The sequence below is a fragment of the Ursus arctos genome, unplaced genomic scaffold (assembly GCF_023065955.2).
Source record: "Ursus arctos isolate Adak ecotype North America unplaced genomic scaffold, UrsArc2.0 scaffold_21, whole genome shotgun sequence".
Taxonomy (NCBI): domain Eukaryota; kingdom Metazoa; phylum Chordata; class Mammalia; order Carnivora; family Ursidae; genus Ursus; species Ursus arctos.
In genome coordinates, this window is record NW_026622886.1 from 15774624 (window position 1) to 15800214 (window position 25591).

General features: G+C 44.8%; 1 protein-coding gene across 7 annotated transcripts in view; it reads left to right on the forward strand.

Moving 5' to 3' along the window:
* ANKS1B (ankyrin repeat and sterile alpha motif domain containing 1B) overlaps positions 1–25343 on the forward strand; it is a 1053061-nt gene extending 1027718 nt beyond the window's left edge. For 4 of the 7 annotated variants that reach the window (XM_044384492.2, XM_044384494.2, XM_044384496.2 and 1 more), the window contains 2 exons: positions 13957–14124; positions 24299–25028. In XM_044384492.2, coding sequence (XP_044240427.1) covers positions 13957–14124; positions 24299–24409 — 279 coding nt within the window. In that variant the 3' untranslated portion in view covers positions 24410–25028. Of the gene's footprint in view, positions 1–13956; positions 14125–24298 lie in introns of all 7 variants that reach the window. The other 3 variants (XM_044384493.2, XM_044384495.2, XM_057316514.1) reach the window with 2 other exon arrangements.
* The last annotated feature ends 248 nt before the right edge of the window (positions 25344–25591 follow it).

Consider the following 25591-nt stretch of genomic DNA (forward strand, 5'->3'; position numbering starts at 1 on the left):
GGAAGCCTTAAAATTTTTTTGATATGAGTCACTCTCCTAGGCTTGCCCAAATGGCAAAAAAAAAAAGAAGAAGAAATAAGAATGCCTTAAGTATACATTTTATCTTTTAGCTGATATGTATGCATACATATACATTTTTTTATTGCAAAGTTATTGCTGCTTTGACCCTGTAAAGCTTTTACAGGTCAAAAAATGTTTTTATGATTATCTGCTGTCAGTGAGAAAAGTCGGTGATGTCTAGAACGCTTCCAGTTTATGGAGAGTTAGATTTGAAATTCAGAGTATTTTTCCCACAGAAGTCCTGTGGTCTGGGAAGGGAGGCCCAAGTCCCCCCACAGATCTACCATGTGAGTTGAACATAGTTCACTTACTAAGGGACGTTACCAAGGCTTTAATATGCTCAGATGCTGGGAGGGGGTGGAGTGCGCCATGTCTCCCGAGTTCATCTGGCTGTTGAGCTTTTTTCGGAGAGCACCTTGCAGGGGTGGCATTCTACAGAACATACTTTAGCAAATGTTATACTTTAGGATCTCTAAGCCTGTTTCCATTACTTAGAATCTATCCTAAATTCAGCTTGTGATAGTTTCAGTTTTAGATGACAGGTAGGTGAAAATAAAAAGACTGGAGCAAACGCAGAATTAGGGGGCAGGTTCCCATGAGAAAAGCTGGTATGTACCTACCGGCAAGCACCTGACCTCCTTGCATTCTAGACTCTCACTGTCATGACAGTGAGAAAACCTCTCATCCACTGCAGAACAGGCGTCTTCCCAAATCCCACCTTCCAGGCAGTGAAAACTTAGGGGAAGAGGCAGCCGTAGGACTGGGTAGAAAAGGATGTGTCATGATCTCAGATGGCCGAAGGGGAATACCATGCAGCTAGAATTGCCAAGGCGGGGGGTACAGGGAGGGGGATGAGTGTTTCATTGGCCACCAGATCCCAAAGCTGCAGTGATCATCCTTAGAAGGACACTATGAGTAAGAAACAGATATAACCAAGGTAACTTGGAACCTGTCATATTCTGTATACTGTTCACTCAATCTAGATTTCTAAGTAATAGAATGAGGTAGGTAGGTCAGAAAGATTTTAATGCATGCTCTGTGGGACTACCAGATTTACTGCAAAAATCAAGAAAGGACCTTACTGAGTAGTTATAAAATATGAAAGTTTTTTTTAAAATAGCATTAAAAGCCATGACTGTTGCTAGACCCTTGCGAATTCTCATTTCTCTTTAAAGAATATGTTTGCAGTCTGATATTTTTAACCGTGCTCCTTTTTCTCTTACGGGCGACTCCCGAGTTCTGTAATCTTCGGTGTGCAGCACGCGGTGTGGCTCAGGCTGGCTCAGGAATATGCAGGGAATGTCGAAGTCATGACGCCGGTGGGTGGTGGATGTGGGAGACGAAGCTCCCGCTTTCCTGTGCTTTCTTGGCTGAATGTGGGCCACGAGAGGAACTAAGCTGGAGAAGCAGAAATGACGGCACGCAGGCAGACATGTTTGGTGGACTGTGTGATAGCAGCTGATAGTACTCTGCCGTCAGCACGGACCAGCAAGCCAAAGCACAGAGGGAAAAGGACGGTAGAGTCAGCCGCACCGTCCTGACCAACGGGACCTGCGCCAGCGTCTGACTTTGCCTCTGCTAGGAGGTTCTGGCTTGGCTTTCTCATCTGTTTAACGACAGTAAAATTCCCGAGCCCCCCTCTCTTTCCCACTTGCAGTGAGATGCGGTTGGCAGATGACTGTGTATGCGTGTGCGGTACCCCACATCATGATTTATGTGTATATTGTGCAGTGACCACTAGAACAGCTCTAGCTCCTGTCCGGCAACCTCGCAGTTAGTTTTTTCCCTTGTGATGAGAACTTTCAGATCTACTCTCTTAGCAACTTTCAAATACACAGGATGGTGTTGAGAACTGTAGCACCGCGCTACCCATGACACCCCCAGAACTCGTAACCGCGAGTTTGTACCTTTTGACGCCCTTCACCCGTAGTACCCGTTTGCAAACGGTAGAATGTGGGGTAGCTCCAAGTCCCCGACGAGACGTATTTATGACTGACGTCGCAGAGGTTGTCCGACAAAGTGGGAGCTTGGTGCAAGAAAACGGTTGCTGTTGTTGTTGACGCCAGCTGGCCTCTGACGGCTAAATTAATACTGTACGTGCAGCTCGGTGGTAGCTTTCGTTCTTTCTCATTTTCTCCACCGAGAGTCACCCTCCACCTCTTTGACCATGAGACTGTGAAAGTACATGGCAATAGAAGAAAATGTGAAAGTGCATAGAGCCCTTCGGATGGAACTGTAACACCTCCCCTGGCTTGTCTGCCGTGTGTAATAGCAACCGACAGCAAAACCCAGGCCGTCCCCTGGCCGGCGAAACTCCTCAGCAAGTCAGTGTCAGGAAGAATCCTGCTCCCAAGAGCAGCGAGGGGCTCTAGTTGAATTTAAAAATGGCGCATTGGCAGCCCAGTGGTTCTTTTTTTTTTTTTTTTTAATGATTTTTTATTATATTATGTTAGTCACCATACAGTACATCCCCGGTTTCCGATGTAAGGCTCGATGATTCATTAGTTGCGTATAACACCCAGTGCACCATGCAATACGTGCCCTCCTTACTACCCATCACCGGTCTATCCCATTCCCCCCCCACCCCCCTCCCCTCTGAAGCCCTCGGTTTGTTTCTCATAGTCCATAGTCTCTCATGCTTCATTCCCCCTTCTGATTACCCCCCCTTTCTTTATCCCTTTCTTCTCCTACCGATCTTCCTAGTTTTATGTTCCATAGATGAGAGAAAAGCCCAGTGGTTCTTATACACCACCACCTGTTCCCTCACCGAGAAAAGGAATAAATTAACACTGTCAGGGTGCATTTGTCTTTATCTTTCAACTCCATTGGCATAAATCATTGAGAATTAACCAAGTCACAAAGTCAAAGGTGGGTGGATATTCAAGGAATAATACTCTTTTTTTTTTCTCTCTCATCCCTATTTTTTGTGGGTGAGGGAGGGATGGGTGTTATTAGTGCCTTAAATCAATCCCATTTTTTGTGAAGTTAGAGCAAAAGACCTTCTGGCATTTTTTTTTTTTCACAGATTGGCCGCCTTTGTACATGTGTTCATATAATATAGCCTCCTCCTGAATGACTAAGTCGCATGTCGCGTTTAGAGGTGTGGCCTTTAGAATCAGGTCAGCACCTCTTAGCTTTACAGTTTGGCCAAGAACGAATCCTCAGTTTCCTCATCTGCAAAGCAGAGGTGAACGACAGTGCTCCGCACTTACAGCTATGCTAAGAATTAAGTGAGCTACTACGTGTCCATTTCCAGCCCAGGGCGTTCAGTCATTCTCAGCTGCTGGGGACAGGAGAGGGAGTAGTAGCAGTTGCCGTGGTGTTTGTGTTCTTCTTGTCATCAGAACCTGTATGAGGATTTATGTCCCAGGTTTTCATATACAGCGTGTGTTTGCTGCAGCAGTATTCCACACTTTGAGGGAAAAAAAATCGAAGTCCATTTAAATACATTTATTGAGTGCCTGCTATGAGTTAGGCACAGGTCCCTGCTCTCCAGGAGCTCGTAGTTCAGTAGAAGAAGTAGGGACATAACAAATAGTTGCAGTAAAATCCCACCCATGCTATCCTGGAGCTGGGCCAGCACCTAGCAGGGCTGGGGCTCCCGGAGGAGGCGTGCTCGGGCTGGAAGCTGAACGCTTAGTTTGCATGAACATGTGACAAGTTGGGAGGCATGACAACTCATTAATTCACTTTGCAGTGGTGAGCTCAGGGCATTAGACACACATCTGCGATAAGCAAGAAAAAATCATTTATATTTACTGTGTTTATTAAGCCAAGGAGATTAACTTGTGCATTTGAGAAAGATTTTCAATGAGAAGGGTTAAAATAAAAAGGGTTTTGAATTTGGGAAGTGCCCCTTTTCAAAGGCATCACAAGTTAGTGGCGGGGTTACTGTTCCACCGGGAGCTTTGACTTTTGAAGAGGGAGAAGTTGAAACCTAGCAAATCTCTCTTTTGACACCCTTTCTCCAAACCCCTGCCAAGTAACAGGGAAAAGATCACTGTGTTTCTCTTCTGCCCTGGCAAGCCAGTCCTCCAGCATGGCTGCCCGAGGCCTGCTATCCAGCCAACTTAGGCTGTGGTTCCATGAGGATAGGTGGGTGACCACGGGGCACAGGTGCGTGACCGCCATGGTGAACCTGGAACGTTACAAGAAAGCAAGTCCTGTCTTGGGGAGGAGGGCCCAAACTCCTTGTTAAGTCTGTGCTAAGCCAGTGCGCACTCAGGTACTCAGGGTGAGGCGTGAGGTTAAACTGTAGCAGGTAATGGTGGGATGCTCTGCCACCTTTAAAAATCTGGTTTTTGAAGAACATTTAACAGCAGGAAAAGCCATTCATCATTTAATGTTGCGTGAAAAAGCAACTTCTGAAACCACACACCAAGTATGATTCTAATTTTGTTTTAAATTCACATACATATTCATATAGCATATCAAAGTATTTGTGTGTATATGTGTATATATATACATATATGTGTGTATATATATATATATATATATATATGAATGTAAAAAGAAAATAAACCAAAATGCAGTATTGGCTATATTCCAGCAGAATTTTATAGGTGATTTTCTGTTTTCTTCTTTATATATTTTAAAAATTGTCTACATGTACCCCTGTTATAGTTAGGGGAAAATATTAACGTCATGATTCTTTCAGTGAGCTGAAATCAGCCCTAAAGAGGCTATCTGCACGTTGACCAGCCAACATGTCAGCCCTGGACCAGATGCCTAACGTAAGACCTGTGATGGGGCAGTATTTATTTCTACAAATATAATCTATCAAGATTGATTTCTGGCTTGTACTTGAGAGAACTAACTATAGGTAGAGTTAAGGAGATGTCAATGAATTCTGTGAATATGCTCAGAATATTCTCAGAGTTATTTTTGCCTCAAGACGTGGGTGAAGCAACTTGTAGATGAAGCTTACCCGAGGCCTTAAAAAACAAGTACAAGCAAAATACAGCCAAGAAAGAAATGTGACTTCTTTCTGGAGACCCCACTGAGGACCCAGATTGAAAACCACTTTCCTTTGTCTTCAGGCCCCTGTGGCATTGCCTGTACTGGTTTGGCGTGTGTGCACTCAGGTCGGCCTGTGGGAGAGAAGAGAGGCGGCAAGAATTGTCTCTGCCGTCCATGTTCACCCTTCTCTAACCCTTAAGTGCAAGTCCTCTGATCTTAGGGACCTACCAAGCAGCTTCCTTTTTTCAGTTCTTCCAACAAACATTTGTTGAGCACCTAAGGTACCCTAAGCCTTAAAGACACAAAGTCAGATGAGACTAGAGCCCTCAAGGAGCTCCACCAACTGAGAGGGTCGGACCTATAAAGAGAAAATACTAGTAAATACCACGCGGTAAGTAGAGCCGTGTCAAGGTGCTGCAGGGCTGCCTGAGGAGGGACACTTGGTTGAACCTGGGGGTCAGGAAAGGGGATTAAGAGAGGACTCCTAGAAGATAGAATGCCCCAGGTGAATCTTCAAGGATGAGAAGTAACTCACCAGCCAGATGTGAGAGATGGGAAAAGGGTGTTTTGCCAAAAGCCAAAGCCATTTTATAATAGACAAAAATACTTGGCCTTTTGGAATCGTTTCTGGGGTGATTGTTGCCACGAGGACATCCTGTGAGATGAAGGCCAGCCCCTTGGTCACCGCATCTCTAGGCACTGGCTGATAGATTGTCGAGCCCGGCAGTCTGGCCTTTGCGTAATATGCTGCTATTTAACGTGGTGTCAATTCACATACATCTCTAAACTGAATCCATGGTTGGCTAGGTGAGGCATCAGCTTCTAATCATACAGTCCTGGATCCCCCAGGGTACAAAGGGACCTCCAGGTCACCTGGACCAGCCCCCAGTCCCAGTGCCATCTCAGTGGCGGGGATGGGTTCCATAGGTGGGTAGCCCATGGCGGGTCTGGCCCATTCAGGTGATCTAGGCATGGTCTCGATTCACCAACGTTGATGTAGCAAACCGGAGGCTCCTCATAATGCCCTTGGCCCCTTTGCCCCATCCGGGGCTTCCATGCGCAGACACAGCCCGTTCCTTGACTGCGTGTGTTTGCATCTTCTTCAGGTGTGGGTAGCCTCTGCTGAGCCCCAGAGGCCAAAGAACAGCCAGGTGTGGGCCTGTAGTTTTCTGGGGCTATGGAACTAAAATGTCCCTTCAAACGCACTTACTGAAATGTGGTAGTTGTTTTTTTAATGCTAATGGAAAACGCCAGTAGGTAGGCCAGAACGGTCTACTTGTAAACAGCAGCCTCCCAGCCTGGGCCAGCAGGGCCCTCTCTCCCCATGGAGATGAGAAGGCCACACATGATGTGCCCGGTCAGCCATTTTGGCAATAACAGGTTAAACAAAGTGAGCTCTCAAACAAATGTTTACATGAAGAAATGGACACCATTTATACCATATCTGTTTCCGTAAAGTATTTTAAGGCCGCTTCCATAAAGAGGTGTGATAGGTCTGAAATTTAGGTACACACAGATCTGAACTAGGGACAAGACCTACTAAAAGGAAGATCAACACCAAGGGGAAAGTTTTCACATCGATATGCAGACCACAGAGTTGTACTCTGGAAGAACTTTTTGTCCTGGGTCTCCATGGCAGAGTATTGTGCGATAGCATCTTACTAACATTCATACAGTGAATCTCCCGAACACGAGACTCTTCCTTTCAGGCGCCTCAGTGACAGTGAAACACCGGCAGACTCACGAAAGCAAGAAGGCAGGAACCCTGTGGCCCGAAATACTGGCTCATCTGAGGTCAGATCTGGGTTTGAATCCTGCCTCTGCCCCTTCCTAGCAGTTTGAACTTGGCCAAGTTAAACTCACTAATGCTGAGCTTCTCGCACATAAAATTGGGGGTGGTGATTCTCGCTTTACAAGGTAGCTGTATGAGGAGTGTCACTGTGAGGGTGAGCTAACCCACATCAGGCACTGAGCAGGTCCCTGGGGCGCAGTGAGCAATGTCACGTGGTAGTCGCTGCTAGCACGGCCTCATCAGCCCTGCGAGCTGAAACAGAGTACGGTCCGGGCACAGGCGGTCCAGCGCGGTGCAGGGATAAAACCCAGCACAGCTGGGAGAGTGGGCTGAGTGCGTGCCTGTAAGTCAACGCCCACATACAGGTTTTCAGCTGCGCTTGATCGAACTTGGACAGCAGAAGGCTCAGCTCTTTGCTCTGTACCTGGGGTAGAGGTACTGGGGCTCCAGGTTAAAGAAAGAGCTAAGTATTCTAAAATTCAGCTGAGCAGATGTTAGAATTGACATCCACTGTGAAAACTGAGGAGGCTAAATGAGATTCTTGGCCAAATGGATGGCCAGCCCCTCTGGCACATGGAGGCAAGCCAGAGTAACACCTGCAAATAGGGCCTGGGTTTTGCTTGGAACAGTTTCCAGCCCTCTCTGCCAAAGAATGAAAAGGCACCTAGAACCCCAAGGTGATGGGTAAAGAATAAGTACACTGTTTTTGAGCTAGAATATTTTCTCGTTTTTAATTATCAAAATGGAAAAGCTTATTCTTTTTTATGACTAAAATTATTCATCTTCATTTGAATAAAGTTCAAAACATACAAAGAAATACAAAAAGTCATCCGCAATCTCAACACTCAGTGATAACCATTAACAACATTTTAATATATATCCCTGTTTTCTATGCACATAGATACCATCTATGTTTGTACACATCCATGTATTTTTACTTAGTCTTTCAACCAGTTTTTTTTAAATGACTCAATTTTCATTTTAATTGGCTGACTAGTGTTCCACTGTGTGGATCTATGCAGTGTATTTAATTAGTCCCCTATTTATGAAAATTTAAAACATTATAATGAATATTCTGGCAAATATGCAAGGCTGAATCCTTCAGCCTAAAAAATGTTCAAGCCCCTACTTTATCAAAAATGCTTGGGCTTTTTTTTTTTCTTCTAAAAATGAAAGAATGCTTTTGTTTCCTGTCCCATCCTGGGCCACCTCCACAGTTGCCCCTCCAGGCCTCTTGATGATGCAGATAAAGCTTATTGCTAGGACAGAACCAAAAGGCACCCCTACAGTGGGACACCCCAAACAGAATCCCAGACTGGTTGGACAAGAAGGACACAGTGGATTCCCAGGGGCAAGCAGGGTCAAGAACCGGGCTCTCCCCGAATTTGTTTGGAGGTTTCCAACAAGGAAGGGAGAAGGAAACCCCTCACAGGAGGGATGGGATGCAGGCTGGGGCTACAGTTACTGGGATAGTCATTTTCGATTCCACCTGCCAGTGTTCTGTGCTTGTGGTGAGAGCTTATTTACTGTACAGTGTGCTTAAACATTTCTAATTTTTATGAGCTGGTTCTTCCTTTATAAGCTGACTATTCAACATATTCACTTCTTCCTTTATTATAACGATCATCAGGTTATGGAAATGATAAGTATTAATTTTTCAAATAAAACACAAAAGGATAAAGCAGGGGAAAAAAGCATAAAAGAATCCTAGTGATGCATCAGTTAACATAAATACCTGAGTGACCAGAATTTTTCCTAGAGGACAGATTGCCCACATCTCTGCTGCACTTTTTCTAACACCAAACTGAGCAATGTGCTGGGTGCAGCCTCAGGGACTAGGATGCAGGACAATGAAGGACACCTCCATGAGCCTCCCCTTTTCCCCATCATTCAGTGAGCATTCCTGGACACTTGCTGTAGGCCAGGCACGGGCCAGGCATTAGGGACTCGGCCCTGATACATGGAAGTCGCTCAGTCGGTATCCAAGGTGGTCAACTGCAGTCCTGACTGCCTTGAACTCACAGTAAATGCAAGCTTGCCTACACAGCCCCAGTTTGCAAAAAAAAACAAGTTTGTATCCCTTGATTACTATTAAGATCTATCCTTAAAATATGATGGCTCTGCAAATTCCTCTAATGTAACAATTCTTAATTCACAGAACAGAATCCCTAGGGGAGAAGGGAAGGGCTTTAGAGATTGGGATGTTCTCCCTGAGGTGGCTGTGCCCATTGACTCGGGATTCCCTGCCTTCCTCCTAAAGAGCCTCTGCTGGAGAGAGTGTTGCCCGGCTTCCCTCCTCATGGAAGGGGCACTGCCGCCGGCTGAGAATCCTTGTGATGATGGATCACAGGAAATCACAGAGGACACCCTTTGTCTGGAGGCTGTCTCTCCACTGGTCCTGGCGTGAGACCCAAGCAAATTGTGTACCTGTAGGAACCCTCACCCTAGTCAAGATGCCCTCCACCCAGGAGCTTCTGTATTTAATATTTTTAAGCTTTTTTTTTTTTAACCAGTTTGCAGAAGTCATTTATCTTAACTATAGTTCTAAGCTATAGTGGTCAAGAGCAGGGCCTTCCAACACCTGGATTCAAATCCTAGCTCTGCCAGGTGCTGGCTTCATGACCAAGTTATTTAACCATTCTGAGCTGAATTCTCTCACATGTGAAATAGGAATAACAGCTCCATGGTTATTAATAACCCCTACAGGTGGTGGTTGTTAGGATTCAGTGAGAGAGTCCACGTGAATGAAGCATGTCCTGCGCTATATGGCACACAGAAAGTAATGAATGTCGCTGAAACTGTCGTTGGTTAAGTGTAATCGTGAGTGATTCTCAGATCAGTCCAGTGAAGTCACTACTGCATGTTATTATCTCCATTTTTAAATTAAGAAAAATGAGGCTTAGAGCATGCTGTCCCCAGTCATCATCCCCCATGCCTGCAAACACAGGCTACCCGCTTTCAGTGGTGGTCTTTGTAAGGTAGAAAATGCTCGAGGCCAATTGCCATAATAAATGTGATTCTAGAAAGAGACTCATGCTGGAGAAGCCAAGGCAGGTATTTTCCAGTAAGCCAGGAAGGGAAGAAACAGAGACAGGTGGGGTTACATCATTGGAAAGATGTAAAGTAGTGAAGGTAAAGTTAAAGGAGTTTGAATTTATGCTCAAGGGAGGCAGTGACTAGAGATGAGTAAATGGTTGTGCCAACTTAGAAGGACATTCCAGCTCCGTGGTTTGGGCTAACGTGTGAAGGGACACCTTAGTGCTTACTGTGATGCTGTGACCAGGACGGGTCACAGGACTCCTAGCTTCCCCACGGCCAGGGCTAAGGGTGGGGTGGTTCCAGGAGTGACTCCCCAGGACTACATACTGTCCATCCCAGCTCCCAGGCTGGCAGTTCCTCCTTCTGCTGCCTAAATAGGAGCCAGCCGCTGTTAGCATCACATGGTGTTCCAGTTATCTGTTGCTGCTTAACAAACCATTCCAAAACTTAGTGACATAGAAGAATATCCATTTCATTAGGTTTAGGATTCCGTGAGTTATGGATTTGGGCAGAATATGGCAGTTCTGCCCTTTTCTGCTCAGCAATCTCGGGCCTCTGCTGGGGTGGCTCAGTGGGCTGCTAATGTTAGGACAGCTCTACTGGGGCCATCTGTCTGCAGTCTTGCGTCCTCCCTGTGCGGCGTCTCCCAGAGACTGAATGTCCAGGATGACTCCTTCGCTGTGTATCTGGAGGCAAGTTTGGGATGACTGCAACTGCTGCTTCCTACCAGGCGGTCTCTGCCTCTGGCTAGCTTGGACCTTCGCACAGCACGGTGACCTCGGGGTGGTCAAATGTTTACACATGGCTGGATTCCCTCTGAGCAAGTGTTTCAAGAGGCCTGGATGGAAGCTACAAGGCTCCTCACAACCAAATCTCGGAAGTCCCAGCATGTCACTTCTGCAACATTCTGCTAATTGGGAAAGTCAGTAGAGCCAATCCAGATTCAAGGAGGTAAAGAAACAGACTCACCCTCTTAGGAGAAGGTCATGGCATGTACACAGGGCAGCAGAATTGATGGCAGCCATCCTGGAACAAGCTACACATGTGGGTAGAGTTGAGAACATGGGCTTTGAGCCACAAATACTGGTTCACATCACAGCTCTGTGACTTTCTAGCTCTGTGATGTCAGGCAAGTTACTTAACCTCTCTGAACCTCTATTTCGTCACCTATAAAATAAGGATAATGGTATTTTGCAGATAACTGTGGTAATACTTAGATAAATCTAGTGCTTGGCACACTCAATTCCTAACACCTGTAAAGTCCTTACTTAATGGTAGCTATGCTTCCGAGAGTCATACCGCTGTATAGTATATCTGTACTGTATGTAGGGTAACTGTAGTGTACCTGTAGTAGGGCTGTTTCTCTAGTTTGTCCTTTGGCTGCCCATTCATTCATTCATTCAGCGTGCATTTACTGAGCACCTGCGGTGTGTCAGGCACAGTCTCGGGCACCGGCCTCCCCGCAGCTGCGAGCAGAGAGTGGCTGGGCCTTCAGGTTTGGGGGCAGCATCTCTAGCTCTTCAATGCCAGCCAGCATCACCGGGGTCGGCAAGCCTGGCTCACAGGAGGAGGCGAGGCTTGTGACCTCAGCCTCTCTGATACTGCAGTATTCACTTTTGGTCTCGTCCTAGTAGAAACTCCTACCCTCACAGTAACTGTCCTCTCATTTAAATAGTGGGACCGTTACTAAGGAGAGGCGGGAGAAATGAATCTTCCTCCCCATCTCCACACGTGTCTGCAGGTCCATCTGATGAGTGTTCCCCTCAGGGGCCCTGGTGTGTCAGTACTCAGCACTCCAGCCCCATCAGAATCAGTTGCTCCTCATGCCCATGGGCCCTCCCTGGCTTTCAGAATCAAGACCTCAAACACTGAGGTGACAGAAGAGATAGGAAAGGTAACGGTGTCCAGCTCTTTACTATACCTAATTATAAGGAAAAAACTCTAAAGCATTCGAAAATCAAGTGAAAAGCAAGACTCAAGAAGAACACAAGCCAAACCAGGAGAGGCCGTTTGGCACAGTCTGGTCTCAGTGTCTTATTTGAGCAGTTTCCTAACACCAAGAACTAATTAAAAATGAAAAAGCAGGGCTTCTAACCCGGTACCTTTCAAAAACCTTTAGGCTTCCCATAACAGTCATGTGAAAAATCTCACTTGCTCAAATGAGCCTCTTTGACTTTCATTTGATGACACTGGAGCTTTAAGTAAATCTCACTTTCAGGAATTTGTTTTTAGGTTAATGATACAGGAATTCACACTCATTAAGCTCCACTGTTCCAGTAGCTAAAAGCTGAACATTATAGAACTGCTGAATCTGCCATCTTTCCCTTAGTCCATTTGCCCACCCAGAGCATGACTATCTGCTACATAGCTCTGACAGACGGACATCAGCCAGCTCCACAGTCGTGCTGAACAAGACCAAGAGCCCGTGACTTCACATGGAGACTACAGAAGTCAAAAGCCCCAGTCTCCCTTTCAGAGGGGTCCCTTCTGCGCGCTAGGAGGCAAAGCTGACGATGACGTGAGTGCCAAGTGTAGGCAGTCGAAGGGTTCAGCCCTCTTTGTGCAGTGATGGCCAGAGCTGTCTGCCAGCCCTCCTCCACTATCATTTGTCGGTGCACTGCTAATTTACTAGTCTGACTCATCCGTGGAGGCAAACATGGGATCAGTGTTCATTGCAGGAAGTGCTCAGTTGGCTGTGCAAGTTTCAGTGTCTCCAACAAGCACACGTCTGTCTTGTGGGGCCATCATTTCTTAACACGTCACTCAGAGAAGACACCTCCTCTGTCAAAACAGATTTCAAGCTCGGAGGCATTTTCCCTCCTTCAGTCTAAGACCACAATAGCCTGGCGTTGATCTGAAATCTGGTCAGTGCACAAACCCATGGGCCTCTTCCACATGGCCTCCAAAAGCCAGCCTGTTTCTCCTTCACTGTCTTCATCAAGTGGGAACAAACCCAAACGGTTCTCCCCATCATCATGGGGATTGAGCTATTCTGTGGCTTGATTTCGAGGAGCCAGATTGGTAGGGGCCATAGTTGGAAAAGCACATAAACAGAATGCCATTTCTGTTTTGAAAAATGAATAGACATTCTAGGGACACTGATCAGAATGAAAACTTGAGACAGACCGTGCCTGCTCTCTGCTGGTGCAGTGATTTTAAGAAAGTTCTCTGTGACTGACAGGCGTCTACCTGTTTGGTATGCTGTGACCTCAGGGGCATTGTCAAGACCCTGCCTCTCTGGGGTTAGACAACGTCATGTTTTCTCAGTGAGAGACGACCAGATGGAGCTGTGCTGGGAAGAGAAGGCAGAAACCAAAGATACGTTTCTGGAGAAGAGAAAAGAAAGCTAGAAGTCGTCTTGAAGGAAGTGATTGAAGGTCCGAAGAAAAGAACCTTTCTCCCAGTCACTGCTTGGCATGGCATTTGGGCCTGACAGAATCTCCTGTCTCTTGCTGATTTGATGATAAAATATGGAGTGGACCCACAGGGAGAGCAAGCGCCTCAAGAAATAGATGGATAATTGGCTCTGTTTGCATGCTGGCTGCTGTAACTGTGAGACACCACACCAGCATGACTAATGCCTCTCTCCTCCGCCTAAATTAGATTTTGATTGTGCTTTAGAGATGTTCACTGAATCACAGATGTTTGAGGTAAAAAGATCCAAACTTCTCAGGAACACCTCCTGTGGAGTGTGTGGGCTCGTCGTCACAAGCACGGCTGAGGCGCTTCCAGAACTCAGATGAAGGACCGTAGTAACCCCTTATCTTCCAAGGCCTGGGAGCAGACCAGCTGCCCATGAGGGAGTCTCTGAATGGAATAGGCTCCTGGGGCCAGTGGGTGTGGGCCTGCTCCCCATAGGGTGAAGTTGGGGGTCGGCTCCTTAGCGTGGCTGTCAGCCAATGCATCGCATGCTAGCTAATGCCTCATATAGACTCTAGATTGGACCTGGGGTTTCCTGTTCTTCACAGATTTCCACTGACTCACTGCCACACCAGGTGGACTAGTTCAAGGTCCTTGCCAGTTCACCTCCCACAGTGTTCCTCAGCTACTCAACTTGGCCAACCTGCGGTATGCCATAGTAAATGCTTTTCTCTTTTCTCTTGCAGAATTTAGCCTACGAAATCATCCTAACACTGGGACAGGCATTTGAAGTTGCTTACCAACTCGCACTACAAGCAAGAAAAGGGGGCCATTCCTCTACACTTCCAGAAAGCTTTGAAAACAAACCCTCCAAACCCATCCCCAAGCCTCGTGTCAGCATTCGCAAGTCGGTGGTAAGTAGAAACAATACAGATGTTCTGAAAATCTTGAGCTGGAGGGAGAGGAAGCGGTTAAGCAGGTCCCGAGTGATGTGGGGGGCCTGCCTTTCTCTGTCTCCCTTGGCCTCATTCTCCTGGCATGTGTCCTTCATCCTCCCAGCCTGGTTCCTGCAAAGTCTCGGGGGACCATCTGTCTGAACCTAGAGTCTCTCAAGAAAATTCCACTTTCTCTGTCACCTGTGGCAGCTCTGTGAGAGGTGGACTGGGTGCTGCTGCTTCCTTGATGAATCTTTCCTGAAGGTTCAGGCAAGCTTGGGAACAATGTTCCCTGAGGCTTCACGCCATCCCACCAGGGGCCGAAACCTCTTGCGAGCCACAGGCCCTTGGAGAGGTTGGCAGAGCTTCACAGCAGGGCGTCCCAGGTGCCTGCTAGAGGGAGCTAGCCAGATGCACAGGCTGTGCCCACGTCTCGGGTCAGAGCAGAGCGGCCCTCTCCCCCTCTGCCAGAGGCTTGGATGCCAGCTTGCGGCAGGCTTTCTCCCAGCAGCTGGGGCTTCCTGCAGAGCAGTGACTCTTCAGAGGGTGCAGCCCCTCCTTCCTCCTCGTCATCTGTCTTCCTCCAGGAATTTCCTCCCCTTCCCTCCCACAAGCTCTGTAGACATCCTGTCCTAACAGACTTTTATGACTTCAAAGCGGCCTCCTCTGGTAGTAGCAATACCCTGAAGCTGGAGCGTTCCCAACCAGCCTCCCATCTGGCTTCTGCTCCGGCTGCCGTGTGTCATCCTAGGAACGCTGGGGCTCGGGACAGACAGGAACCCCCAGATGCCTTGCTCCCACACCCACATATCCTTCTATCTCTAGCTCTCTCCTCCCCACCATCCCCCTCTTGTGGGGTCATGGGGGAAGTCTAAGATCTTTAATGTTTGTCAGGAAGCACCTGCCTTTGTGACCATGTGGCTTCTTGTATAGTCTTCTTTTGGGCCTCTACTCCTGCCACCATTCTTGGCGACTTCAGTCCCTTCAATCCCTTGGCAGCTTCAATGGGGACAATCCCTCCAGCATCTAGCCTCTGCTCCTTGACTACTCACCTCAACCCCACTTCAGCCATTCACCCCCATGCTCATCCCTCATCTCTGAGCATCACCAGTAACTGCATGTCCTCTGAAAACCTTCCCCTCAGACACCATGGTCCCGTCACCTCTGCACCTACCCAGCCCCACTGGTTCCCAATCCTCTTGCACTCCCACAAACCCAGACTTGTATGTTCAGTTGCTTCTTTAATATCTAACACACATCTGAAACATACAATTTGGCTATTGTAAACAATGCTGCTATAAACATATATCTTTCCAAGTTTTCAGATTCTTTGGGTAAATACCCAACAGCGTGATTTCTGGGTTATATTGTTAATTCTATTTTTAATATTTTGAGGAACTTCCATACTGTTTTCCACAGTGGCTGTACCAGTTTGCAGTCCCACCTACAGTGTATGAGTGTTCCTTTTTCCCCACATCCTCACTAACACTTGTTTCTAATGGTTTTGATTTTAGCCATTCGGACAGGTTTGAGGTGGTATCTCACTGTGGTTTTGACTTGCATTTCCCTGATGATGAGTGATGTTGAGCATCTTTTCATGTGTCTGTTGGCCATTTGTGTATCTTCTTTGGAGAAATGTCTATCATGTCTTCTACCAATTTTTAATTGGATTATTGGGGCTTTTTGGTGTTAAGTTGTAAAAGTTCTTTATATATTTTGGATACTAACCCTTTATCAGATATGTCATTTGCAAGTATCTTCTTCCATTCAGTAGGTTGTCTTTTAATTTTGTTGATTGTTTCCTTTGCTGGGCAGAAGCTTTTTATGTTGATGTAGTCCCAGTAGTTGATTTTTGCTTTTGTTTCCATTGCCTCAGGGGACACCTAGAAAAATTTTGTTATGGCCGATGTCAGAGAAGTCACTGCCTGTGGTCTCTTCTAGGATTTTCATGGTTTCAGGTCTCACATTTAGGTCCTTAATCCATTTTGAGTTTATTTTTGTGTATGGTGTAAGAAAGTGGACCACTTTCATTCTTTTGCATGTAGCTGTCCAGTTTTCCCGGCAACATTTGTTGAAGAGACTCTTTCTCATTGCATATTTTTGCCTCCTTTACTGAAGATTAATAGATCATATCATGGGTTGGTTTCTGGTCTCTTTCTTCTGTTCCATTGATCTATGTGTCTATTTTTGTGCCAGTACCATACTGTTTTGATTATTACAGCTTTGTAGTGTATTCTGAAATCTGGAATTGTGATATTTCCAGTTTTGTTCTTCTTTTTCAAGATTGCTTTGGCTATTCATGGTCTTTTGTGGTTCTATACACATTTTAGGATTGTTTGTTCTAGTTCTATGCAGAATGCTGTTGGTATTTTGATAGGGATTGCATGAAATCTGTAGATTGCTTTGGGTGGTATGGACGTTTTAACAATATTTGTTCTCCCGATCTGTGAGCAGGGAATGTCTTGGAATTTGTTTGTGTCATCTTCGGTTTCTTTCATCGGTGTTTTATAGTTTTCACTTTTTAAAAAGATTTTATTTATTTATTTGACAGAGAGACAGCCAGCGAGAGAGGGAACACAAGCAGGGGAACTGGGAGAGGAAGAAGCAGGCCCCCAGCAGAGGAGCCTGATGTGGGGCTCGATCCCAGGACCCCGGGATCACGCCCTGAGCTGAAGGCAGACAATGACTGAGCCACCCAGGCGCCCCAGTGTTTTATAGTTTTCAGAGTAGATCTTTCACCTACTTGGTTAAGTTTATTCCTAGGTATTTTACTATTTTTGGTACAACTGTAAGTAGGATTGTTTTGTTAATTTCTCTTTCTGGTACCTCATTATTTGTGCATAGAAATGCAGTTTCTGTATATTGATTTTGTATCCTGCGACCTTACTGAATTCATGTATCAGTTCTAGTAATTTTTTGGTGGAGTCTTGAGGGTTTTCTATACATAGTATTATGTCCTCTGCAAATAATGAAAGTTTTACTCCTTCCTTACCAGTTTGGATGCTTTTCATTTCTTTTTCTTGTCTGATTGTTGAGGGTAGGATTTCCAGTACCGTGTTGAATAAAAGTGGTGAAAGTGGATATCCTTGTCTTGTTTCTGATCTCAGCGGAACAGGTCTATCATACCGTTGAGTATGATGTTAGCTGTGAGTTTTTCATATGTGGCCTTTATTATGTTGAGGCATGTTCCCTCTAAACCTACATTGTTGAGGGTTTTTATCATGAATGGATATTGCACTTTGTGAAATGCTTTTTCTGCATCTTTTGAAATGATCATATGGTTTTTATCCTTTCTCTTATTGATGTGATGTATCACATTGATTGATGTGGAAATATGAACCATCCTTGCATTCTGGGAATGAATCCCACTTGATTGTAGTGAGTGATTTTTTTTTAATGTATTGTTGAATTTGGTTTGCCGATATTTTGTTATGCATTTTTGCATGAATGTTCATCAGGGATATTGGCCTGTAGTTCTCTTTTTTGGTGGTGTCTTTATCTGTTTAATATCAGGGTAATGAGGGCTTCAGAGAATGAATTTGGAAGCTTTCCTTTCTCTTCTATTCTTTGGAAAAGTTTGAGAAGAATAGGTATTAACTCTTCTTTAAATGTTCGGTAGAATTCACCTGTGAAGCTGTCTGGTCCTGAACTTTTGTTTGTTGGGAGTTTTTTCGATTACTGATTCAATTTCGTTGCTGGTAATTGGTCTGTTCAAATTTTTTGTTTCTTCCTGATTCAGTTTTGGGAGGTTACATGTTTCTAGGAATTTATCTAATTTCTTCTATGTTGTCCCACTTGTTGACACATAATTTTTCATAATATTCTCACAATTCTTTTTTATTTCTGTGATGTCAGTTGTTATTTCTCCTCTTTCATTTTTTTTTAAAGATTTTATTTATTTATTAAAGAAAGAGACAGCCAGTGGGAGAGGGAACACAAGCAGGGGTAGTGGGAGAGGAAGAAGCAGGCTCCCAGCAGAGCAGGGTGCCCGATGCAGGGCTCGATTCCAGGACCCTGGAATCACGCCCTGAGCCGAAGGCAGATGCTTAACAACTGAGCCACCCAGGCGCCCCTCTCCTCTTTCATTTTTGATTTTGAGTCCCCTCTTTCTTTTTTATTTTTGATGTGTCTGGCTAGAGATTTATCAATTGTGTTGATCTTTTCAAAGTACCATCTCCTGATCTGTTGTTTTTTTTAATTTTCTATTTCATTCTTCTCTAATCTTTATTATTTCCTTCTTTCTGCTGGTTTTAGGTTTTGTTTGTTCTTTTTCTAGCTCCTTTGGGTGTAAAGTTACATTGTTTGTGATTTTTCTTGCTTCTTGAGGTAGGCCTGTATTGCTATAAACTTCCTCTTAGATACATCTTTGGTGTATCCCAAAGATTTAGCACCATTGTGTTTTCATTTTCATTTCTCTCCATCTATTTTTTTAATTTCCTCTTTGATTTCTTGGTTGACCCATTCATTGTTTAGTAATGTTTCTTAACCTCCATGTATTTGTGTTCTTTCCAGACTTCTTTCTTGTGGTTCGTTTCTAGTTTCATAGTGGTGTGGTCAGAAAAGAGGCATCGTATAACTTCAATATTTTTTAATTTGTTGAGACTTATTTTGTGGCTTAACATCTATTTTGGAGAATGGTCCATGTGCACTTGAAAAGAATGTGTATTTGTTTTAAGATGATTATATCTGTTAAATCCATCTGGTTCAATGCGTCATTCAAAGCAACTGTTTCTTTATTGATTTTGTTTGGATGATTCATTGATGTAAGTGGGGTATTAGAGTCCCCTACTACTATTGTATTACTGTTGATTACTTTTTTTTTTTAATATTTGTTATGAGCTGCTTTATGTATTTGGGTGCTCCCATGTTGGCTGCATATTTACAATTGTTGTTATCTTCTTGTTGGATTGTTCCCTTTATGATTAGGTAGTGTCCTTTGTCTCTTGGTACCATCTGTTTTGAAGTCTATTTTGCCTGATATAAATATTGCTGTCCTGGCTTTCTTTTCACTTCCATTTGCATGATAAATGCTTTTCTATCCTTTCACTTTCATTTCAAGACTGTGTGAGTGTTTAGGTCTGAAATGAGTGTCTCGTACGCAGCATATACGTGAGTCTTGCTTTTTTATCCATTCCATCACCCTATGTCACTTGATTTACAAACAAAGTAATTATTGACAAGTATGTAGTTATTGCTATTTTGTTTTGTAGTTCTCTGTTCCTTTCTTGTCCTGCTCTCCTCTCTCATGGTTTGCCTGCTCTCTTTAGTAATAAAGTTAGGCTCCTTTCTCTTTATTTTGCATATCTATTACCACTTTTGTTGTGTGGTTACCATAAAGTTTGTATGTAACATCTTATGCATATGGCAGTGAGTACTAAGTTGATGGTCACTTAAGTTTGAACCCATTCTAAAAGCACTAATTTTTTTTTAAAGATTTATTTGTTTGACAGAGATAGAGACAGCCAGCAAGAGAGGGAACACAGCAGGGGAGTGGGAGAGGAAGAAGCAGGCTCCCAGCAGAGGAGCCTGATGTGGGACTCGATCCCATAACGCCAGGATCACGCCCTGAGCCGAAGGCAGACGCTTACCTGCTGTGCCACCCAGGCGCCCCTAAAAGCACTAAATTTTTACTCCTCTCTCCGCATTTTAGGTGTATGGTGTCATATTTTACATCCTTTTATTTTGTGAATCCCTCGACTGATTTTTATAGGCATACTTAATACTGCTTTTGTGCTTCCTACTTTTCTTACTCCTGCTTATAGTCTTTCCTTTCCACTCTAAGAGTCCACTTTAATATTTCTTGTAGAGCTGGTTTAGTGGTCATGAATTCCTTTAACTTTTGTCTGGGAAACTCTTTATCATCTCTCCTATTCTGAATGATGGCCTTGCCGGTTAGAGGTTTTTTCTTTCAGCACTTTGAATATATCATGCCACTTTTTTCTGGCCTGCAAAGTTTCTGCTGAAAAATCAGCTGATAGCCTTATGGGGCTTCCTTTGTATGTAACTGTTTTCTCTTGCTGCTTTAAAAATTCTCTAGCACAACTTTTTGCCATTTTAATTACAATGTGTTTTGGTGTGGACCTCCTTGGTTTGATTTGTTGGGGGCTCTCTGTGCCTCCTGGATCTGGACTTCCATTTCCTTCCCAAAATTAGGTAAGTTTTAAGTTATCATTTCTTCAAATAAGCTTTCTGCCCCCTTTTCTCTCTCTTCTTTTAGGATCCCTATAATGCAGTGTTATACTGAATAGTGTCACTGAGTTCCCTTAATCTGGCCTCATTTTTTGTTAATCCTTTCTTTCTCCTGTTCAGCTTGCTTGCTTTCCACTACTCTGTCCCCCACATCACTGATCCATTCTTCTACTTCCTTTAGTCTATTTATTCCCTCTAGTGTATTTTTAATTTGTTATTGGGTTCTTCATCTCTGATTGGTTCTTTTTTATGTTTTCTATCTCTTTGTTGAGGGTCTCACTGAGGTCCCGTACTCTTTTCTCAAGTCCAGTAAGTACCTTTATGACCTTTATTTATTTATCAGGCATATTATCTCCGTTACTTATCTCCAAGAGTTTAGTTGTCTTGCTGTGATTTTGTCCTGTTCTTTTCATTTGGGACATCTTCCTGTTTCCTCATTTTGTCTAACTCCCTGTGTCTGTTTCTGTGTGTTAGGAAAGTTAGCTATGTCTCTTGCTCTTGAAAGTGGTGGCCTTATCAACAAGAGGTCCTATAGCGCCCTGCAGTGCAATGTCCCCTCTTCATCAGAACCTGGCACTTATGGGGTATTCCCTCTGTGTGTTGTGTGTACCTTACTGTTGTGGTTGAGCTGCTTTTGCCTTCAGTCCAGTTGTCTTCTGTGGCTCTCTTTACCTGTTGTGGGCAGGGTTTGGTTCCCTGTGTTGTTAGTGGGCCAGTCTGGGGCAGCCTTGGGCTTGAGTTGGGTTAGACCAGGTATTTTCCAGAGCTGCAGGAGCACTGCACGGAAAGCATTCTCCCTGTGTTGTCCCCTGAGTTTTTGTTGATGAGTGGAGCCTGTAGTCAGACCAGATATCTGCCCCCAGCCCACTCCTGGGGCCACAGTCAGATTGCTTGTGTGCTTTTATTCCCCTTACCCCAGGGCAGAAGTCCCTTTGAGGTGGTGCTGACCCCTGTCAGGGCTGCTTGTATCCTGCCATGCTTGTGGCGTTGCTCTGGATGGACTCGCAAGGCCAGATCGGGGGGTGGGTCCACAGGAGAGCGTGGGGGCAGGGCATGCTGTTAGCAAGGTAGGTGGAGAGAGTTCTTGCTGCAGTGGTTCACACGGGTGTACCCATATCCAGGCTGGGGGGTAGGAGAGGGAAATGGTGCTTGCCAGTTCTCTTGTTCTTGAAGTCTCCCAAAGATCTCGGCCCCTCCAGCACATGCTCTGAGATTAGTAAGCAAGTCTTCCTCCCTCCTGTATACCCCAGGTGTTTTTCAAACTGCTGCTTCTATGCTGTATCTTGGTGGGGCTATTTGTTATGCTATATGTTAAGGGCAGGGACTCAGTTTCCTGTCACTCTCTGGCTCACTGATTTTCAAAGTTCCAGGTGTGTTAAGCCCCACTGATTGTAAGAACTCATGATGTTAAGTCCCTCTGGTTTTCAAAGTCAAATGTTACAGGAATTCATCTTCCCAGTGCATGTCTTCTGTGCCTGGGGTGCCTGGTGTGGGGTCTGCTCCTCTCCCCCTCTGCACCCACAGGATCCCTCCTTTAGGTCCTGCAGGTGTTTGGCTCCCAACTGCATCTCTGCCCTTTCCACCCTCTTCAATGTGGGCTCTTTTTTACATTTAGCTGTGAAAAGTCTTTTCTGCCAATCTATAGGTCATTTTCTGGGTTATTTACACTGATGGGGGTGTTCTCTAGATGTATCCATGGGATGAGGTGAGCCTAGGATTCTCCTCCCCTGCCATCTTCCCTGGAAGTCCCCAGAACAGAATTCTTGTTTTTCCCCTCAAAGCTATTTATACTCTGTCTTTCCCAGCTCAGTAAATGGCATAACCATTCACCATGTTGCTCAAGCCATAAATCTAGAGGTCATCCTTAATTCCTGTCTTCCTCCAACCACGGTGTACAACACATGAGCAGATGCCATCTACTCAACCCCTAAAACATGTCTCCGATCCACCCATTCCTCTCCATTTCCTCACTCTTCTCATCCAGGCTACCACCACTATGCTCTCCAGAACTACTGCAGTACATGTCCTAACAGTTCCTTATGCAACCAGAGTGATCCTAAAACACACATCAGATCATGGCACCACTGCCCCAGGTACCTAAACCTAATTTCCCACCGTGCTGCTCTCTGATGCTCAGGCCTTCCTATTCCTGCAACAGACCAAAGCTTATTCCTACTTGAGGCCTTTGTGTCACCTGTTCCTTCCACCTAGCAGAGTATCCCCCATCTTTCTGCACAGCTCACTCCCACTTGTCATTCAGGTCTCAGTTACATGAAGAGGCTTTTCCTGGGCCATCTATTCTGAGGTAGATACCTAGTCACAATCAACTATATACCTGCTTTTAATTCTATTTCCCCCCTGCAAACAAACAAACAAACAAACCTGTAAGTTAAATGTCCAGTTTTCAGAATATTTTTGGATTATCTCTTAGACTATTATATTCTTTCTCAGATGGCAGGTGCCTCCATCTGACTTTACTCTGGTCTCTATAAACTTCCAGAAGAGCACAACTGGGTTAGGTGCCATGAGGGCTCATAAAATATTCATTGAAAAGCCTTCACTGAGAAATACAAAAATACATAGTGAATAATACTGATGTCCTTTAACTGCCGCAACATCCCATCCCCCTCAGCTGGTGTCCGTGTTCCATTTCCCTCAGGTCCAGCTGATTATTGTTGAGAAATATTCCATGATTCCTAAGAATATGTGAAGTCCTTCCCACAGCCTTGTGGAGATACAAATGAGACCTTCCCAGGCTTTCTTGCCCCAGCATTCCTGAGCAGAGCAGGTGGCCAGGGCCAGGGCAGATGTCGAAACACCAAAAGGTGAGGGAGCAGTGCTGTGAAAAACTCCCTCCAGGGCCCCTCCTGAGAGCTCACAGCTCAAGCATTACCCAGGAATGGCCTGTTTGACTTTATATGCACAGGGGCTAAAATGGTTTTAACCATTTTATAGCTCAGCTCAGTCTGGTTCAAGGCTCAGCTTGACCTGGCCCTGCTCACCTTTTCACCCTCCCATCTCCACTCTCCGACCTAACTGCAGCTTCTCAACCAGCCACTTCTTTTTACCATAGGAGCTTTGCACATGCTGTTCCCCCCTTTCCCTGCTCCCTCACCAGGCAAACTCTAGCTCATCCTCCAGCTGTTTAGACATTACCTCATTGTTTTATAATATCTATTCAGTAAGTACTTATTGTGTACCTACTATTATTTACTGGGTTGCCAGGAGCTTTTCTAAGTCTGGGGGAAACAGTGAAGAGAACAAAATCCTACATTGCAGTGGAGGATGAAGGAATAAATATATGATGTGTGTGGCATAAGGATTATAAAGAACAGAGCAGAAGAGAAGAGAAGTTAGGATGCTATTTTGTATTGGGTGAAGAGGTGAGGAGGTGATGTTTGAGCTGTGACCTGAGTGACATTAGGGTGTAAGGCATGCAGGTGTCTGGGGAAGGACATTCCTACAGAACAGATGATGGGAGCAGAGGCCCTGGGTGTGGTCTTGGCATGCAGGGAGAAGCAAAGTCAGTGTGGCTAGACTTCACCTTGAGGAATTCGGGTTTATTCTGTCATGGAAATTATTGTAGACTTGAGAGCTGGAGAGTGACATAACCTGGTTCACCTCCTCTAGGAAGTCCCCTGGCTCCCTAACTGCAGAGCACCCTCCCTCCCTCCATCCCCCTTTCTCAGTATTGAAGTGTTTCTGTGTTTGCTCCCCATCTGTGTGCCTTCAAGAGCAAGGGCCAGGTCTCATTCACCACCCACCCTTTGAATGTCTTGCATACAGTCCTTATGCAGTAAACCTAAATGAAAAGGACAAACACACGATTCTCACATACCTGTTGGTCTGTGACAGGACTGCAGTCCTGTCAGGGCCTAGTACTGGTTTCCAAGAAGTGTTAGGAAGCATGTTTGCACCCCGGTACAGGTACCGTATAACAGGCATCAGCCTTTCTGTTCTAAAGCAGATCGACCCATCTGAGCAAAAGACTTTGGCCAATCTGCCATGGATTGTGGAGCCGGGACAAGAAGCCAAGAGAGGAATTAATACCAAGTATGAAACCACAATTTTCTGATACTCACCATCCTCCTGTCCTCGCGGTGCCTTGCACGCTGAGCAGTCCCGGAGCAGGCTTCCCTTCGCGCCTCAGTTTCCACCCAGCCCAGGAGGAAGACTGCTCTGTTTGTGTGGCCTTGTCATGGGCGAAAGGCTGCTGGCCATTCCTGGGGACGTTCTTTCTGCACCAGTGACAGAAAGTGTGCAACCAAGACTTCCCAGCCGTAACCCCTGAGAGGCATGAGTTGAGATTTTTCGCTGACTCTCCCGACTCCCCTCCCTGCCACCACCCAACGTATTTCTAATGACTTTGCCCCCAACACTGCTTTGCTGAATTTGGGGATAACACCTTTTTAAAAAAAGGTACAGGGGATCTCTAATACTGCCTAAAAGTATAAAAATCTTGGATTTTTCAGTCAGCAGTTTTAAAGGTAGAGTCAGAACAGAACTACCCAGAAAACACCTGTAAAGTCGTATCACTGAGCACCATTTCATGCATAAGGACAAAAACCACCCCCATGATTGCCAGGAAATCCTGTTTCCCAATTTCTATATTTGTGGGTTTTATATGTAATCAACCATGTCAGATAAAGAAAACATTTACATCTATGGATTGATTCAAAATTTAAGAATGATTCAAAACAGAGGAATTTATTATGCACAGAAAAGTGTGTCTTGTATTAAATATTTTTATTAAAAGAATGTTTCATTAATGCACTGATAAGAAAACTAGGTTTAGTTGTGAAGGATGTTTCTGGTTTCATTTCAAATAACTAAATTTTTACTGCTACCACCAAGAGGACTGGCTTGGGTGTGGCAAAGTGCTGATGACACTCCCCAGAGCAGGAGATTAGGGCAAGCAGACTGGCATCCGACCGAAAGTGCTGACGCAGCCATAAGCTGCAAAGATTGTTTTTTTTTTTAACCTTCACAGTGTTTTAAAGAAAACGTTAAAAAACAAAATGTAGGGCTCCTGCTATCAAGATTTCTGTCATGGAAACCTTGTTTGAGAAAGGTGTTAATAAAACTCTATTGCAAAAAGTTTTTTCTAGAAAAAATACAAAAAAAAAAAAATAAAGAGGAGAGATTCCAAAGTAATAAAACTCTTTTCTTGAAACAAATAAATGTTTGCTTACTATTTGATTAAATAAAATTTACTTACATTTCTTTAAGGTATTTTAATTTTTTTAATGTCTCTGTG